The following is a 16513-nucleotide window of genomic DNA, read 5'->3' as shown; positions in this document are numbered from 1 at the left end:
TCATCCCTAATTCCCAGGAGGTCCCACTGACGGACGTACCTTAAACACCCTCACCACAGGGAGGGGGACCTCAGATCCCACCCCGTCCCTGTCATTAGCACAGGAACCACCAAGACGGAGGTGGGGGGAGGGGGAGAGACAGAACAAAGAGAAGTGAAGGTATTTATAGTTAAGATGATTACGGTTCTATGGTTCCACAATTAAACAATACTAATATAATCATCCTAAACAATTAAGACTGTTTGTCGTGGGGGATGGTCAGATCCCAGATGGCATCATCCAATAGAAAGGGACCTCAAGTCACCTATGTAATTTTAGGCTTCCCAGGAGCCAGGTTTAGAGAGTAAAGGGACATCAGGGGCAAGTAATTTCCATCCGATATTTTATTTATCCCAACATACCCAAATATGTATCATTTTAGTAAGTAACCAGTGTGAAAATGACCAGGAGGCGGCTTACGTTCTTTTCCCCACACTCTGTCTCCGAAATCCAGAGTGTGTTTCCAACCACAGCGCATTTCAGACGCTGGGTTTTTTCCCCTGAACTACTTGATCTGCGTTGATGTTTCATAAAACCCCGACCGAAAGAGGACGTGCACATGCTCAAGCTGTTGCAAGCCCACTGGCAGAATTTCCACGGAAACTGAGATGAAACGGAATTAGAAATTCAGGTCCTCAGCTGCACCAGCCACCTCTCCAGTGCCCCCCAGAGCCACGTGTGGCTCTCTGCAGGTGGCCCGATCAGATGGTACAGCCACGGAACCTGAACATTATCACAGAAGGTTCTGCTGGCTTCCCAACAGCCTGGCTTCCCACCAGGGTGTCAGACCGTGGCACTGTTGACACTTGGGGCCGGGTGACTCCCGTCGAGGGGGCCGTCCTGGGCACCGTAGGGTGTCCGCCAACATCCCTGCCCTCTGCCCGCTTGACACCAGTAGCCGCCCCCCTTTCCTGTCATGACAACCAGTGAGGACTCCCGACATTGTCCGCTGTCCTCTGGGGGAAGAAACCAGCCCTGGGTGAGAAGCACTGTTCTAGATCAGAGCCGAGTTCAAATACTAGCTCAGTTCTGTGGAAGCCGAGGGACTTTGGGCAAATCCCGAAGGCTTGGTGTTCTCACGGCGCCATGGAACAGCGAACAGCCGTCCTCTCACAGAACGGCGGCGAGGGTGAGACCTGGCTTCAGCGTCCTGGAAGCAGTAGCCATGACCATCCAGTGTGAACCTGAACCCGTTAGCCCGTGTGCCCCCTGGAAAGCAGGGCAGCTCCTGGACCTTGATGATGTTCACAGGTGCTCGTCATCACATTCTAGAGCAAGGACGTTTGAATCGCTTTTTGAAAAGTATTTTTATTTATTTGCCAGAGAGAGCGCGCGTGCGCGCGCACAAGCAGAGGGAGAAGCAGGCTCCCCGCGGAGCAGGGAGCCCAGTGCAGGGCTCCATCCCAGGACCCTGGGATCCTGACCTGAGCCGAAGGCAGACACTTAAGAGACTGAGGCACTCAGATGCCCCCAAAACTCGAACTGCTTAAAGGAGAAGGGTGTGGGGAATCCAGGGGTCTGGGATGTGGTCCCAGCTATGTCATGGATCTGATGCTTTGGGGAGCGCTGTTCCCCCTTCTTTGGGGAGGTGCACACAGTGATCACCCTCCAACAGGACCCACCTGCTCAGCCTCTGTTGCTCCAGGAGAGTTTTCTTAAAGAAGGGAGGGCAGGCCTTAGCATAGAGAACCCTGAGTGGGGGTCAGGACAAAGGCCAGACCCCAACTCCCCCTTCCTGCCGCCTCCAGTCTTTGCTAACACTGTGTCTTTTCTGCCGACCACTCTCTTCCCCTCTCGGGACCTTGCCTGGCCCAGCCAGTCTGCCTCTCCTTCAGGTCTTAGTGTACGTGGCCCTTCCTTCAGGAAGACCTCCCTGATTGCCTGCCCCCTCCCGGTCTGAGGGTCTGAGACGGGTGTTCCCGTCAACCTCGACCCTCCTGCCGCTGCTGTAGCCAGATCACCTGTGCCTGTTTGTTGTCCGTCTCGGCCAGGCGCATGCCCGGAGCAGAGCTGGGGCTCGGGGCTCCTCTGTCCTAGGAGTATGAATGGGAGCAGGGCGAGGCAACAGGAGAGCAGGTTAGCAGGAAGTTACCCCGAGCGTGGGAGGACCTGGGGGTTTCTGACAAGCTTGCCTTGACCTCAGGATCCTGGAGTTTGGCTCTGGGTATACAACGCAGAAGAGGGGCGCCTGGGTATCTCAGTTGGTTAAGTGTCTGCCTTCGGCTCAGGTCATGATCTCCAGGTCCTGGGATCGAGCCCCGTGTAGGCTCCCAGCTCAGTGGGGAGTCTGCTTCTCCTCCTCCCCCTGCTTGTGCTCTCTCTCTCAAATGAATAAATAAAAATATCCAAAAAAAGAGAGAGTTGCAGGAGAGGTGTGAGGCCATGTAGGGTGTCCGCTACCCCCCCCCCACAGCTTCACACCGGCCACCTGCACCTTCCCCTGGAGGTGAGGATAAACCCCACCTGTCAGGCTGTTAGAGGCTTGAGGGGTGGGGCGGGATGGGGGGGTCTCCCCAGGGCAAGACGAAGGAGGAGTACAGGGGTGGGGGGGTGGTCACTTAGGACCATGGCGCCTAAGGAAGATTGCTCTGGTCACCTGCACTGGGTAGGTGGTGTGGGGACGCACTTTCTGTTGTACAGCCTGAGCCCAGGGGGTAGAAGCCTGCGGAGACTACAGAGTTTTCAAGGAGGAGGCAGGATCCCCAATCCCCTTGCTGGGGCCCTTGCCAGTCCCTCATGCTCCTCTCGGCCCCGGGCAGGGACAGCTGAAGGGCTCTGCTTGGGCTTGAGGGACCATGTGGGGCAGAGGCAGGAGAGGGCAGGGGGTAGGGGGGTTGAGGGATGGGGTGGAAAGGTACAAGAGGCCCAGCCCTCGGCTCCCCTGGCAGCGGGCCGTTGCTGCGTGGGAATGCAGTCTCCTGTCCACTCCCACACATTCCAAAACGCCCCGAGCCAGACGTGCCTCCCCCAGGGAGGGTCCACCCAGCTCCAGTCTGGTGGTGCCAGGCCCCTGAGCAGGAAGGTGTCTGGTACCCGTTAGGGCCTTCAGAGAATAGGACAGGTCTCTGCCCTGGGTCCCTGTCCTCTCTTCAGCCCAGAGGGACCCACAGTGGGGGGGCGGGGGGGTGGTTTGGGAGCAGCCCCAGGAGCCAGGCGGGGCTGGTGGGTGGCTGTCCCCTCCTGCCCCCCCCCCCCAAACAGAGGGTGTCAGTCTGCAGGTGTTAGTCACTGGCTACATGGGCACTGAGAAATGCCAGCTGACCTTTGCGGGCCGAGAACCACCGCTCCCCCGGGGCGGGCCCTGCCTCTCTAGAGAAGCTCGGCAAGGCGTGTCCTCACCACCCTCCCTGGAGCCCGGAGCGGCCAGGCTGGGTTCAGTCACTGGGACTCCTTCAGGGGGTGAGGAGCGCACACCCAGGAGGCCAGGCAGGAGCATGGGCTGGGAGGGCCCCGGACACCCGGGCCACCTGCGCGGGCACCTGCTGCCTCTGGCCGTGAGCTTCCTCCTCCTCGTCTCTGGGCCAGGTAAGCGGGGTGGGCTGAGGCCCGACGGGAGAGGAGACTGGCAGGCGGGACAGGTGCCTCAGGCTTCCCCCGCTCCCACGGCCACCTGGGAGGTCTTCTGCTTTCTGGCGAAATCCGAGGTCACAGCTGGCCAGATGAGGCAGGGGATCCCCCCCTACACACACACACACCAGACCAAGTCACACAAAACCACCGTGTCCAGGATTGCCATGGACACGGCCAGGCGTTTGTTTCTTCCTGTGCCTACCTTCTCCTCCCCACACAGGGTTGTTTGCCCTTGATGCCTCGGCTCCTGGTGCCTAGCACTCAGGTGGGAAATGAGCCCATCCCGGGCTTCCAGAAGCTGTAGGGCTCTGGCGGGCCAGGCATGCGGCCGCCCGGTCACAGTCATGAGGGTTGCGAGGCTGAGCAGGAGCACTGACAGCGGGGAGTCTGCCCAGGCAGCGGGCGGCATTGGGGTTGGCAGGGGTTTCTACGGGCACGCTCAGCGGAAGAGAGGGAAGGACCGTCCTGGCCGGGAGATCTGTGTGCACGGAGGCCGGGAGGCAGGAAGCTGCCGAGTGTGTTTGGGTTAGGTGTGTGGGATGTGAGCGTATTTGGGCTGCGTGATAGGGGAATCCGCAGGGCAGGGGGGAAAGCAAAAGGCTGGCTGTGAGGTTTAGGGGAGGTGGGTTCTTAGATCCCACAGGGGACTTTGTGTGCCTGTTGGTCATTTGGTGGGGGGGATTAGCTTGAGCTTTATCGCCTCGAGGAAGCCCACCAGCCTCAGGGAGAGGGAGGGGTCCAACATGGTGTGTTTGCCCACTGTGGGGAGAGACCAGGCTCTCTCTGTACAGAGAGAAGGTCCACAGTTCCCCACCTGTGGCCTCTGGGCTGCCCAGCCCTCTGGATTGCTTTACTCTCGCTGCTTCCTTGGGCAGAAGAGCCAAACCTCTTGGGCGTGCAAGACATCGGGGGACCTGTAGAGAGGGACATCTGCCCTCTGCCAGGTACGTAAGTACCTGTTCGCGTACTTGTTCCAGGAGAAAGGACTGTCCTCAATGTTTCGCTGGGAAACGGAGGCCACCAGGCCATGAAGGGCAGTCGAGAGGGGCTTCCCCACCCTGGAAGTTCATGAGACCCTGGACAGTGGCTGCCTGGGAGCCGCCCTGCCAGGCTGCAGCTCCCAGAGCAGGTGGGGGCGGCTTCCCAGCCCCCCAGCCCTGAGTCACTGAGGCCCCATTCTGGCCCCGGGGAAGAGCTTTGTGGTTAGATGTCATTGTAAGACATCCACACAATGACCTGAATGGTGGGCGGGTTTGTACCCGGCAACCCCACCACCTCCAATCCAATAGGGCGTGTCCCCCTGAGCTGTCCCCAAAGCACGCAGCCACAAACAGAGGCTGCTTAACAGCTTTTGTCCCCCAGGCTCACTCCCAAATCCGATGCCAGGGTGCTGTTCGGGCTGTGTCCCCAGGAGTGCTGGTCACCTGGGCTGTGGGTTGACACCCCTCCGCATGGTCCCATCATTTCCATAGTACCTAGGACACCTCTCAGGGCCAGGATTCCCCTGGAATCAATCCAGACACCCTCCAGGACTTTTGACTTAAATGCAGGAAAAGACTCCCTTAATCCTTGGGCAGAGATGAGAAGAAATCTTAATCTAGCCCTGACAGGCTGTGTGTTCTTGGGCTGGACACTTAACCTCTCTGAGTTTCCATCTCCCCCAGGAGTCATTTTTTTAAAAATTCCAGAGCTGGAGGAAATCCATGCCTCATTCATCTGTCCCTCTGCCTTGGACCCCATCCAAATTTTTCCTCGTTCTGGAGCCTGTGCTGTTTCCCTCCTTCCCCCAGGGGCTGAGACTCTCCAAGATCCCGAAGGACATTAATGACGCTCATCTAGTATTGTGCACATCTTATGTGCCAGGGACTCCTCTCCTGGAAAAGAGGAAAGATTTGTTCGTGTTTCCCCTGAGCCTCAGAAACAGTCCCCTTTCTTCCCAGTTACTGGGTGACCTCCCCCCACAAAAGGAAGGTGACGGGTCCAGGCATGTGGGACCGCCCTCGGCTTCTACGTGTCCAATTTGTCACTTGACGTTCCCAGGGCTGCTCCCAGATGGGCAGTTTGAGCAGGTGAATGAGCCCTTCCCACCTGCTGGGAGAGTCAAGGCCAGGACCAGTGGCCTCTACGGACCCCCTGACTCCCGGCTGCCCATCCACGTTCTCTCTCCACATCTGCACGCTGTCCTGGAGGCCAATGCTGGCGATGGGTCTCAGCGTGGCCCTCGCCTTCAGCCCTGGCATGTGCACAGGCCAGTTTCCTGTTGCTCAGATGTCCCCTTGGGTGAACCAGGGCAGACAAGAGGAGGGAGTTGGAGGCCGGAGTCCTATCCGGGTTCTTCACACTGCCCTCTGCTCCTTGCCCTCAGCTCCTTACTCCTTGCTCCTTGAATGGGTCTTCCTCATCCTGGAGTCTAAGTCATTCCCTATATTCGGATGACAAAGATGCAACACAGCGGAGCGGCTAACAGTACCCACCATGGTGCCTGGCCAGAGAGCCTGGGTTCAAATCCCACCTCTGCCACTTCCTGGACAAGGGACGTAACCTCTTTAAGCCTCCCGAGTCTTATCTAGGTAATATGAGAATAAATGTGTGATTGAGTAGTTGCAAAGTCTAGATTAAATTAGGAGATGTCTCCAAAATAGTGGTTCTCAACCAGGTGTGATTTTTGCCCTCTGGGGGACAATGGCGGTGTCCGGAGAGATTTTTGGTTGTCAAACTGGGAGGGCAGGGGCTGCTGACATCTGGCAGGGAAAGGACAGGGATGCTGCCGGACATCCTGTCCTTGCTTCTCCCGGGGCATCCTTTTTGCAAGACGACTGCTCAGTGCCTGCTGTCCTCTGTGCTGGGATTCTCGCCTTGGGGGCTCTGTCTTCTCGGGAATACTGGTCTTATCACTGTCAGGGTCTCTGGGAACATTTAAACATTTACGCCAGTCTCTGGCTCCCGAGACATGCCATGGAGACCCCTCTGAGCGCCGTTCCCCAAAACTGCATTCATCTCTTCAATTGCTTATGAGATGGTAACCTGATCTGCTCAGTCCTAAAGGTTCCTTGCATTCTAGATCTAGCAAGCATTCACGATCCTGACCTTGACTCTGTTTTGAGGTTTCAGTCCTTACCAGCTGGAGGACAGAAAGCCAGTGTGCAACCTCGGCTTTGGACTCTGTACCAGAACCTTCTCAGAAAGAATTCTCTTTTCAGAGAAAGAGTGAGCTGATGTATGTCCCATGGCTCCTGGTATCTTCCATTGTGCTCTACAAAGACCATCCTGCCAAGCTCAATGGAGAGGGGGAGGGGGGTAGCTGGTAACACTCAGGTACTGGAGAGAGCCGTCTGTACCTTGGATATGAGAAAAAAATGATCTTTTTTTATATTACCTGTGCATTCGGTTGTCCTCAGAAGGTAGAATCCTACGATGCCAGGGAGCCATGGTTGGGTGCCTTTCTATGGGTCAAACACTGTTTGCATATATTATTTCATTCGTTCCATAGTAAGAACTTCACAGGGTGCTGGAGAGTCAGCGCGGCAACATATGCAAAGAGAGGGCCCAGCACAGAGATCTTGAATAATTTTTTGATCTCATCATGATCATCTCTATCTCCATCATCTTCTGCCCCCTCTGATGGACGTGGCTGCTTTCTGCAGGACAGATTATCTGTAGAGGTCTAAGGAAGCTGGTGTCATCTTTAGCTCAGCACAAGATTTCTGTGAACAGCAGAGACTTAATGTATGAATGGACCAGGGAATTTGTACTCTCATCCCATTCCTACGATACGTATGCTCAGGCTGCGCTCTCATGAGTTGAAGTCATTCGTGCAACAAATGAATGCAAGTTACTGATGTGCAGGAGAGATGCAGATTCCAAAGGCAGTTTCTACCTTTAGAAGCTTCTGGTCTATTGCAGTATGTCACCACATAACTGAGATACAGTAGCAGCGAGGCTGAAGAGTTACACTTTGGTGCTGAAAGCAGACAAAAGGATCCTCCCCACTCAGGAAGGGCTCCTTTTCGGTTCTTGGATCCAGTTTCCAATGTGACACCAGGAGGGTGTCCGAGAATTCAGTTCAATTCTGACACTGTCTCTCTGGAGGTAGCCTCAAGAGTCCTTGGGTTGAAGGCTCTGTCCTACCAGACTGCCCCTTCCCCTGATACCAGATACCAGTTGTAAGCCGGGACTGTTAGCTGTGCTTCTGAACAACCTGCTACAAATGGGAGTTTCCAGCAACTTCCTCCAGCTCAGGATGCGAAATGCAAGACTAGGTAACTGACTATAAATTAGAGGTTCCCACAACCCCTCCTTGGGGGTTGCTAGAACAGCTCCCAGAAATCAGAAAACTAGGTTACTGATTTCCTTTCTTTCTTTCTTTCTTTCCTTCCTTCCTTCCTTCCTTCCTTCCTTCCTTCCTTCTTTCTTTCTTTTGATTTTATTTATATAGGAGAGAGAGTGCACAAGTGGGGGGGGGGTTGGGATAGGGTGGGAGAGACAGGGGAAGGGAGAGGGAGAAGCAGACACGCCTCTGAGCAAGGGGTCCGGATGTGGGACTTGATCTTAGGACCCTGAGATCATGACCTGAGGCGAACCAACTGAGCCATCCAGGTGCCCCAGGTTACTGGTTTCTTATATAAGGGTATAACTCAGGAACAGCCAGATGGAGGAGACACAGAGGGCAAGGCATGGGGAGGGCTCAGACCTGGCATGCCCTCTGCAGGGCACCACACTCCCATCTCCACATGCTCCCAACCCAGAAGCTCTCCCAACCTGTCCTTTTGGGTTTCTGTGGAGGCTCCATGTCACAGGAATGATTAAATCATCAGCCACTGGTAATTGAACTCTACCTCTAACCCTCTCTCCCACCCCTTGGTATCCGTCCTCCCCACCCTCCTACAAGCCCCCATCCTTAGGTGGTTTGCCCATAGCCACCTCATTAACATAACAAAAGCCACCTTTCTAACTCTCTTCACTTGGGAAATTTCCAAGGGTTTTAGCAGTTCTTTGCCAGAAACCGGAACAAAGACCAAATATATGCATTTCTTATTATAAAGCTTGTTATCACAACTTCAAAGAAGACCTTCTAGCGGAGGAGATAATTAAGCTGAGTATTTTTAAAATTCACATTACGGAAGAAAAAAAAATGAGCAGTGATAGTTGATGTGGAAATGTTGGAGTTTAGAGCAAATGGTCAAGAAATGGCGCAGTGGGTTAGGCTGCTGCCTTCGGCTCGGGTCATGATCTCAGGGTCCTGGGATCCAGTCCCGCGTCGGGCTCTCTGCTCAGCGGTGAGCCTGCTACCCTCTCTCTCTCTCTGCCTGCTTCTCTGTCTACTTGTGATCTCTCTCTGTCAAACAAATAAATAAAATCTTTAAAAAAAAAAAAAAGAAAAAGAAATTATTCTAGAGATGTCTTCGGTGCCAAAAGGTGATTTTATTCAAGCACAGAGACATGACTTGTGGGCAGAAAGAGCTGCCCAGGGGTGGTGGTGGTTGGCTGATTATACACTTTCAAGTTGGGAGGGGCTCAGGGATAGAGTCAGTCTCCAAGGTTTCCTGGACTTGGAGGAAGTCATTTACTAGACTAAGTAAAATCTTGGTCATGAGATCCTTCACATGTCCATCAGTGGGCCGTATGCTTGAAAGGTGATTGCTAACATATATCTTGGCAAGGGGTAGAGATAGAGGAAGTTCCCAAAGGGACTTTTATATGTTCAAGGAGACTTACAGGGTCCTGGAGGTCGGGCTAATGTTAGGCTAAGACTGCCTTTTGCCCGTAGCCAAGTATTAACACGGAGGCAGCTGGGATCCTAGAGGAAGGTCACTCGCCTGTTTCAAGGACTTGTCAAGGGGCTGTAAGTAGTAAAGAAAAACTTTCAAAAATGTTTACATTTGTGTCCATATTTAATGTTTACAGCTCCTCTCTAACAAAGTTAACGATAAAGATAATCGAACTCAGTCACCATTTAAAAAAATAAAGTAATATACTAATCGACAACAACAAAAAGCAGACTAATGAAAACATTCCCTAAGACACTAAAATGATTTTTAAATGAACTAAGAAAAATCAAAAGTTGAATTACCGACATGTATCTTTCACAATACAGTTATAAAGTAGAAACTCCAGGAGTTTGCCCCAAAACAGAACCTTAATCCTAGTTTGCACAGGAGTATACGACCCCTAAAGGACATAATTATATTGAATAGTGACCTTTTTAAAAAAATTATCACAATACCTTTTTAATTTTTTTAACTTTTAATTTAAATTCAATTTAATTAACAGTATAGTACTATTTCAGAGATAGAATTTAGTGACTCGCCAGTTGCATAACACCCAGAGCTCATCACATCACGTGTCCTCCTTCATGCCCCTCCCCCAGGGACCCCCATCCCCCCCCACCTCCCCTCCAGCGACCCTCAGTGTTTCCTAGAGTTAAGAGGCTGTTATGGTTTGCCTCTCTCTGTTTTCATCTTATTTTATTTTTCTTTCCCTTCCTCTATGTTCATCTGTTTTGTTTCTTAAATTCCACGTATGCATGAAATCATATGGTATTTGTCTTGGTCTTTCTCTGATTGACTTATAAGCTGTAAGGAAATTTATTGTTTTTCTTTTACTTCTGTGTCGCACATCAATATTTATTTTCCTTCTCAGAAATTCCTGCAAATTCCAGTGGAAGGAATGTGTGCACATTGTAGAACACGTAGGAAATCCAGTAAGGACAAAGGAATATACCAGCTTGAAGCGAATCTTGAGTGATGAGTAGATATTAATTTGTGAAAGACGAGAGTGTTAAGTATGGACAGAAGGGAGAGAGGAGTGCAGAAGTATGATTTGTTTGGCTGGGGGAGTGCAAGAATGTCTCTGTGACTACCGAAGGCGATGGGAAGGATGTTGTGGGAGGCACAGGTGGGGCCAGTGGACCTCAGCCTTCTCGACCTTTGTCATTCACTATTCTCTGCAGGGCGGGCTGGCGTAAGCCTTGGGGGCTCGCGGCGGCATCCCTGGCCTCTGCCACTAGGTGGCAGCAGAGCACAACTTGTTGTAAAACCCCCAGAAGGTGGCACCTTTACCCAATCTTCCTTGGGGTGGTGGGGGGTCAGACTGGGTTGAGAGCGGTGGAGGAGGGAGAGGCAAGATGCGTCATTAGGGACACGATACACTAACGGATGAGGTTTGAAGGAGGGAACTGATACAGTCAGGTTTTTACTTTAGGAAGATCCCTGTGGTTGCCCTGTCCTTTCTCTTGTGCAGATCCGTTTCTTAGCCGGAAAGGTTGCCCAGTTTCCCCCCAACTTCCCTGTACACAGCAGGTCTTCTAGATGTAGGTTTGTCCGGCAGAAGAAAAGCGATCCCAGTCGGACCGCCCATCAGACAAAACGGCAGGAAGCCCAGTGGCAGCCAGCAGCCTGCTCTCAGAGTCTTAGACCTGCCCCCTACCCCCTTGGGTCCAGTGCTCCTACCCTATCCCCACAGGGGCCTGCGACACTGAGTGCACACGGACGCACACAGGTGCCCGTTTGTGATGTGAGGTTCCTGAAGGTGTGCCCTCAGCAAACGAAAGTGCCCTGTCTTTTACCTCCCCAGCTGAGACCACGACCAGAACCTCTGCTCCTGGAGGAGAGAACAACCTGACTGTCACCTCGGCCTCCAGCCCTGACAGCAGGGTGACAGCTGGTGTTGAGGTGTCCTTACCCCACCCAGGACACAGCACCAGCACGGCTGCCCTGGGGGCCTCCGAGCACCCTAGGGCACCCCTTCCCGGCACCCCAACAGCCACGGCACAGACCCAGGCAGGCTCAGTTCGGTTCACCGGTGAAGCCCAGCACACGCGGCAGACAGAGACAAATCGTGGAGTAGCATCAAACGTCACGGAAACCGCTGTCAGCCCTTCTCCTGCTGTGGACGTCCCTGGGCTCCCCACTCTGAAGAGCAGCCCCCCCAAAGGAACTTCACCCGGAGAAACCACGGAAGCGAGACATGGCCCCGTCACCCATCGGCGGACTGTCCCCACTGGCGTCACAGTGACAGGAAGCAGCAGTGCGGCGAGCAGCTTTGCCAGGACCAGCCCCTCCCCAGAAAGCCCAGCCTCCTCTGAGATACACACAGGTGTGACAGTGAAAAGTGCCCCCGTCACCTCGGCAGCTGAGACGGGGACAGACGCTAGTTCACACACTCCAGGAGGGACACACTCATCACGTGAGATGCTTTCTCCTACCTACCCCGAGACCTCATCTAGGGAGACCCCAGACTCCAGGGAGCCTGCGAGCCCAAGACTGAGTCTGTCCCACACTGGACGTCCCTTGGCCTCCCCTGAGCCTGGTTCTGAGCGAGACACTACGCTGACCTCCCATGTGCCTCTCCTGTCACCTGCTTCAGATCTGCGTGATCAAGGGTCAGGCTCCAGCAAATTCTCAATGCAGAGACTTACCACTCCCCTGATCACAGGGACCCCTTTCCTCATGACACCAAGAAATACAGCAAGTGCTGGAAACATCCCAAGTCCGACCTCTGCCCTGGCCCGTCCCTCTCCCTCTGGGGAAGGGACCACGGGGATGCTGCCCGCCCTCAGCACCTCCCCGGGAGCCCCAGACACAGCCAGGACTCTGGCTTTGGAACTGTCAGGTGGCCCCACAGCCCTCAGCATCAACAGCATCTCCAGAGTGAAACCGTTCCTTTCTCCATCGCCCTCCTCTGCCTTGGAGACCCACACAGACTCAGTGGGCCCTGAGTTTCCTACAACGTCTCCGTCATCTCGGACCTCCCCCTTTACCTCCGTGGCAGCGAGGTCACAGACCCACACGGGCACACTTCATTATCCCACTGCCCCTCGCGACAACACCTGGCTGGAGACTAATCCCAGCTTGGAGACAAAGTCCCCTTCAGCACTAAGTGCCGTTCCAGCGGCTGCCACTCCTCCTGCTGCGACGGGTGTGGCTCCAAGATCGAGTGTCCTAAACACCGGCTCCATGGGAGGAATGTCTCCGAAGGAACCTTCAACGGCCATGTTCCCAACGCAGAACACGAGAGGCCCAGCCACCGTTGGTGCCCCAGCATCCAGCGGGGTGCAGCCCGTGAGGGGAGATGGCGGTGACCGAAAGTTGGGAACTACCCAGCTTCTCCCTGGAACCCCATCCCCATCTGAGACATCCATGTCCTCCTCACCTAGGAAGACCCCAGCCAGGACCAATACGGGGAAGAGCCCCACTGTTGCCCTGGGTACGTCAGCCCCATCCATGGGGTCAAAAGAAGAGACAGTCCCTCCATCCAGCCCCCCGCCGGCATCAGCAGACTCATCCAGCTTCAGCCTTGGAGCGCACACCCGTTCAGAGCATCCCAGCACGGTGGTGGAAACCGGCTCTGACTCACCCCTCACCTCCGCCTCCGGGAAGACCACCACGGCTGTATCAATAGCAAAAATGGACACGAAGGAAACGTCTAACTCTTCCGGATCACCTCCCGACATGTCCGTTCCCGGAAAGACCAGCCCTCGTGGTACCTCCTACGTCACCCCTCTGGGTCCCAGAGTGACACGAACAGCTCAGGTCACCTCCTCCCGCCCAGTGAAGGAGCTCAGAACCGTGGACACCTATGCAAAAACAGAGTCCACCAGCCCAGTGACTCACTCTGAAAACCCCAAAACCCCAAGGCCACCTGGTCCCACCAGCCCAGCCACAACAGCACGGACCAGCACAGACACAGCTGAACGCTCCACTGGATCCCAGGGCCCAGATCTGGCAGAAAAGTCCCCTGGATTCGGGACACAGTCAACCCCAGGACCAGCGTCTGGAGCAGCCACTGCCTCCCCTACCTCCAGAAGCAGCACCTGGGAACTGACCTCTGATGCCGCAGGTGCGTCCTTGACCCCGATGACCAGTAAAGAGAACACAGTCACTTCTTGGCTGTGGGCTCTCACTACGTCTCTCCCCGTGGCCACGTGGCTGAGCACGAGCTCCACAGAGGACACGGCCTCGACTGTCCCTGACATCTCAAGTCCAAGTTCATCCGAGACATTTGCTACATCTGTACCTTCCTATGAACTTTCAAGTGTGGGGGGAGACAGCAGTGCTCTCCCCGAAAAGGATTTGACCCCTGTGGGCCAGCCCCTGGGAGGGGGTACAGACACGGCCTCCCAGCAGCTCACCGTGGACCCAGAACCAAGTGCACCGACTTCACTGATCTACCCATCCCCTGATATCACAGCCAGAGGTGTCACAGCCCAGGGGACAAGAGGCAGCACCAATGTGTCTGAATCCAGACCTCCAGGCCCCCCCAGCACAGAAGCTGGGCAGAGCGCATCGCCACCCCTCCCCGCCACTCCAACAACAGAGCCCACCTCCCCAGCGGCACTCACCGCTTTGACAACCGAGAAGGGATTCACAGCTTCAGAAGCAGCAAGACCTGTCAGCTCCGTGTCTCGAGCTGAGACAAGCTCCCCCCCACGGTGGTCTACAGAGGCTCAGCATCTCACTGCCCACTCTGCGGAAACCAGCAGAGGGGTGACTCGGACGTCTGATCACGGAAAAGCCACAGTCGAACTGGGAACAGGTTTAGCTGTCAAAGGGAATTCATCTCTGTCTTTAATTCCAAGCACTCCTCAAAGGCAAAGCGGCACCTGGTCAGAATCTCCAGTGACCATAAGCAGATTGGAGCCAGGATCCTCTTCTTCAGCCTCTGCTGTGTCCCCCGAAGTGACCGCTACACTGGGCATTTCCCCCACAACGGGGGAAACTGCTTCCTCCTTGGTCTCTGTACTGCAGGGCACAAGATCTTCCTTGTCTCCCCCAGGGGCCACATCTTCTGTGGCTACTGGGGAGGACGAGGGGACAAGTTCTACCGTGTCACAGTCCAACTCATCCTCTGGATGGGGGATCAGTTCCTCTTACACATCCCTCCCCGTCAGCAACAGCCCTGATTCTTCTGATCTGTCCCCCACAGCAGTGACCCAGGCCTCTCCCTTAGACCCCATGGACTCAACTTGGATCTCTTCCTCAGCATCTACCAACATTCTGGCACAGACCAGCCACCCCTCTGCCAAGACTAGAAACCCAGGGCTAGAGCACAGCAGCCTGGGAGTGGAGGCTGACCTGGCCAGAACCTCATCAGGACTCTTAACCTCTTCTGAAGCTGAGCCAGAGCCCCCCTGGGCATCTGCCTCTGTACCGTCAGGGGCCCCACTCCACAGAGGTGAGACTTCTGGGTCAGGAAGCACCTGTTCCTGATCCTGACAGCTTGTCCCATTTATGAGTAAGGACCGGCTGCCTCTCTACCTTCTTGGAAATGGGTTTGTTTTCCTTGGTTGGTCGGTGAAGATGGTAAGAAATCCCTCCCCCTTTTCTGACAGCGGATTTTACTTGCATTGCTTCAGGATTCTGGCTGCAGCGAAATGTCTGGTCTATATCTGTATCCGGTTTTCTGGTTCACTGTAGAACTTCCCTGCATAGACCCAGACTGTGGGATTGCTCCTCTGTAATTCGCTTTGTAGCCATTCCTGATGCATATCACATTTTTTAAAAAATATGTATTTATTGGGGGGGGCACCAGTGGGGGGGGGGACGAGGGGGAGGAAGAGGGACGAGAAGACTGTGCAGTCATTGTAGAACCTGACACAGGGCTTGATCTCACGACCCTGAGATCATGACCTGAGCTGAAACCAAGAATCGGGCGCTAAACTGAGCACACCACCCAGGTGCCCCATGAGTATCACATCTTTTATAAAACTTCTTTTTCATGGAGGTAGAATGTATAGTTCAGTGGCATTAAGCACACACACTGTGTACAACTGTCCCCACCATCCGTCTCCAGAACTTTTTTATCTTCCTGAGAAGAAACTCTGTTCCCATTAGTCACTAACTCCTCATTTTCCCCTTCTCCTAGCCTCTGAAATCACCATTCTGCTTCTGTCTCTATGAATTTGACTATTCTAGGGACCTCATACAAGCAGAATCATGTAATATTTGCCCTTTCATGTCTGGCTCCTTTCACTCAGCATCATGCTTTCAAGGTTCACCCATGCTGTAGCAGGTGTCAGAGTTCACTCCCTTTGTAAGGCTGACTAATATCCCGTTGTGGTTATACATCACCTTTTGTTTATTCATACACGATGGGCATCTGGGTTGGCTCTACCTTTCATCTATCACCAATCGTGCTACTATGAGCATTTGTGTACAAATGTCTATTTGAGTCCTTTTCGTGCTTTGGAGCAAATACCGAGTAGTGGAATTGCTACATAATATGGTAGAATACCACGTTTCTGTGTTTGGGTTTTGAAACTTCTTCTTGGGGTCACCTGTTCTCACCCAGATGAGAATCAGCCCATTGTGACTAACCTTTCCTATGCATCCCTGAAGGGTGTTCCTTCTTGGTACGAGTGGTGGGAATTGAACTATGTGGCTTCTGTGTCTGTGTCTTCTCCCTGAGATGACTGATGACATCATCTTAGTTGTCATTATCTATATAACAACCCGCTTCCCATCAGGAATCTGAGGGGAATCTTTCCTGACTATCTAGTACATGCCCTCCACTATGTCCTATTAGAATACCTAAGCTGAAGTCACCTGGGCAGCCATCTGCCTCACTCATATACCTCTTTGACCAGCCCATTCTTTATAGAATAGACCAGCACTTTGATGCCCATGACCTCCAGACTTTCTGTGGATTCTGTTGATGCTGGAACTAAAGACAGAGGAGAACCAGTTACTGCCTGTCAATATCTTACTCCATGGTGCTTGTTCATGGCAGAACTTTTGGGCAGAGTTGCCATTCTGATCACCCCAAACCTATGTTCTCCTGTCTCTACTCTTTGAGCAACACCTCCTTGTAAATAATCTTTGTTTCCAACATGTTCACATGCTGGTTTTTCTCAAGTGCATTCCTTCTAAACTGACCAATATCCATCCAACCCACCTGTCTCTCCTGT

The 16513-nt window shown here is 53.7% G+C and overlaps 1 protein-coding gene across 1 annotated transcript in view; it reads left to right on the top strand.

Moving 5' to 3' along the window:
• The first annotated feature begins 1125 nt into the window (after positions 1-1125).
• MUC16 (mucin 16, cell surface associated) overlaps positions 1126-16513 on the top strand; it is a 112945-nt gene continuing 97557 nt past the window's right edge. The window contains exons 1-5 of the mRNA XM_045991473.1: positions 1126-1168; positions 2453-2485; positions 3241-3564; positions 4485-4553; positions 11182-13755. Coding sequence (XP_045847429.1) covers positions 1126-1168; positions 2453-2485; positions 3241-3564; positions 4485-4553; positions 11182-13755 — 3043 coding nt within the window. The remainder of the gene's footprint in view (positions 1169-2452; positions 2486-3240; positions 3565-4484; positions 4554-11181; positions 13756-16513) is intronic.

Source organism: Meles meles, chromosome 20 (genome assembly GCF_922984935.1).
Source record: "Meles meles chromosome 20, mMelMel3.1 paternal haplotype, whole genome shotgun sequence".
In the NCBI taxonomy this organism is placed as follows: Eukaryota; Metazoa; Chordata; class Mammalia; order Carnivora; family Mustelidae; genus Meles; species Meles meles.
This window is presented reverse-complemented; position numbering and strand designations above follow the sequence as displayed.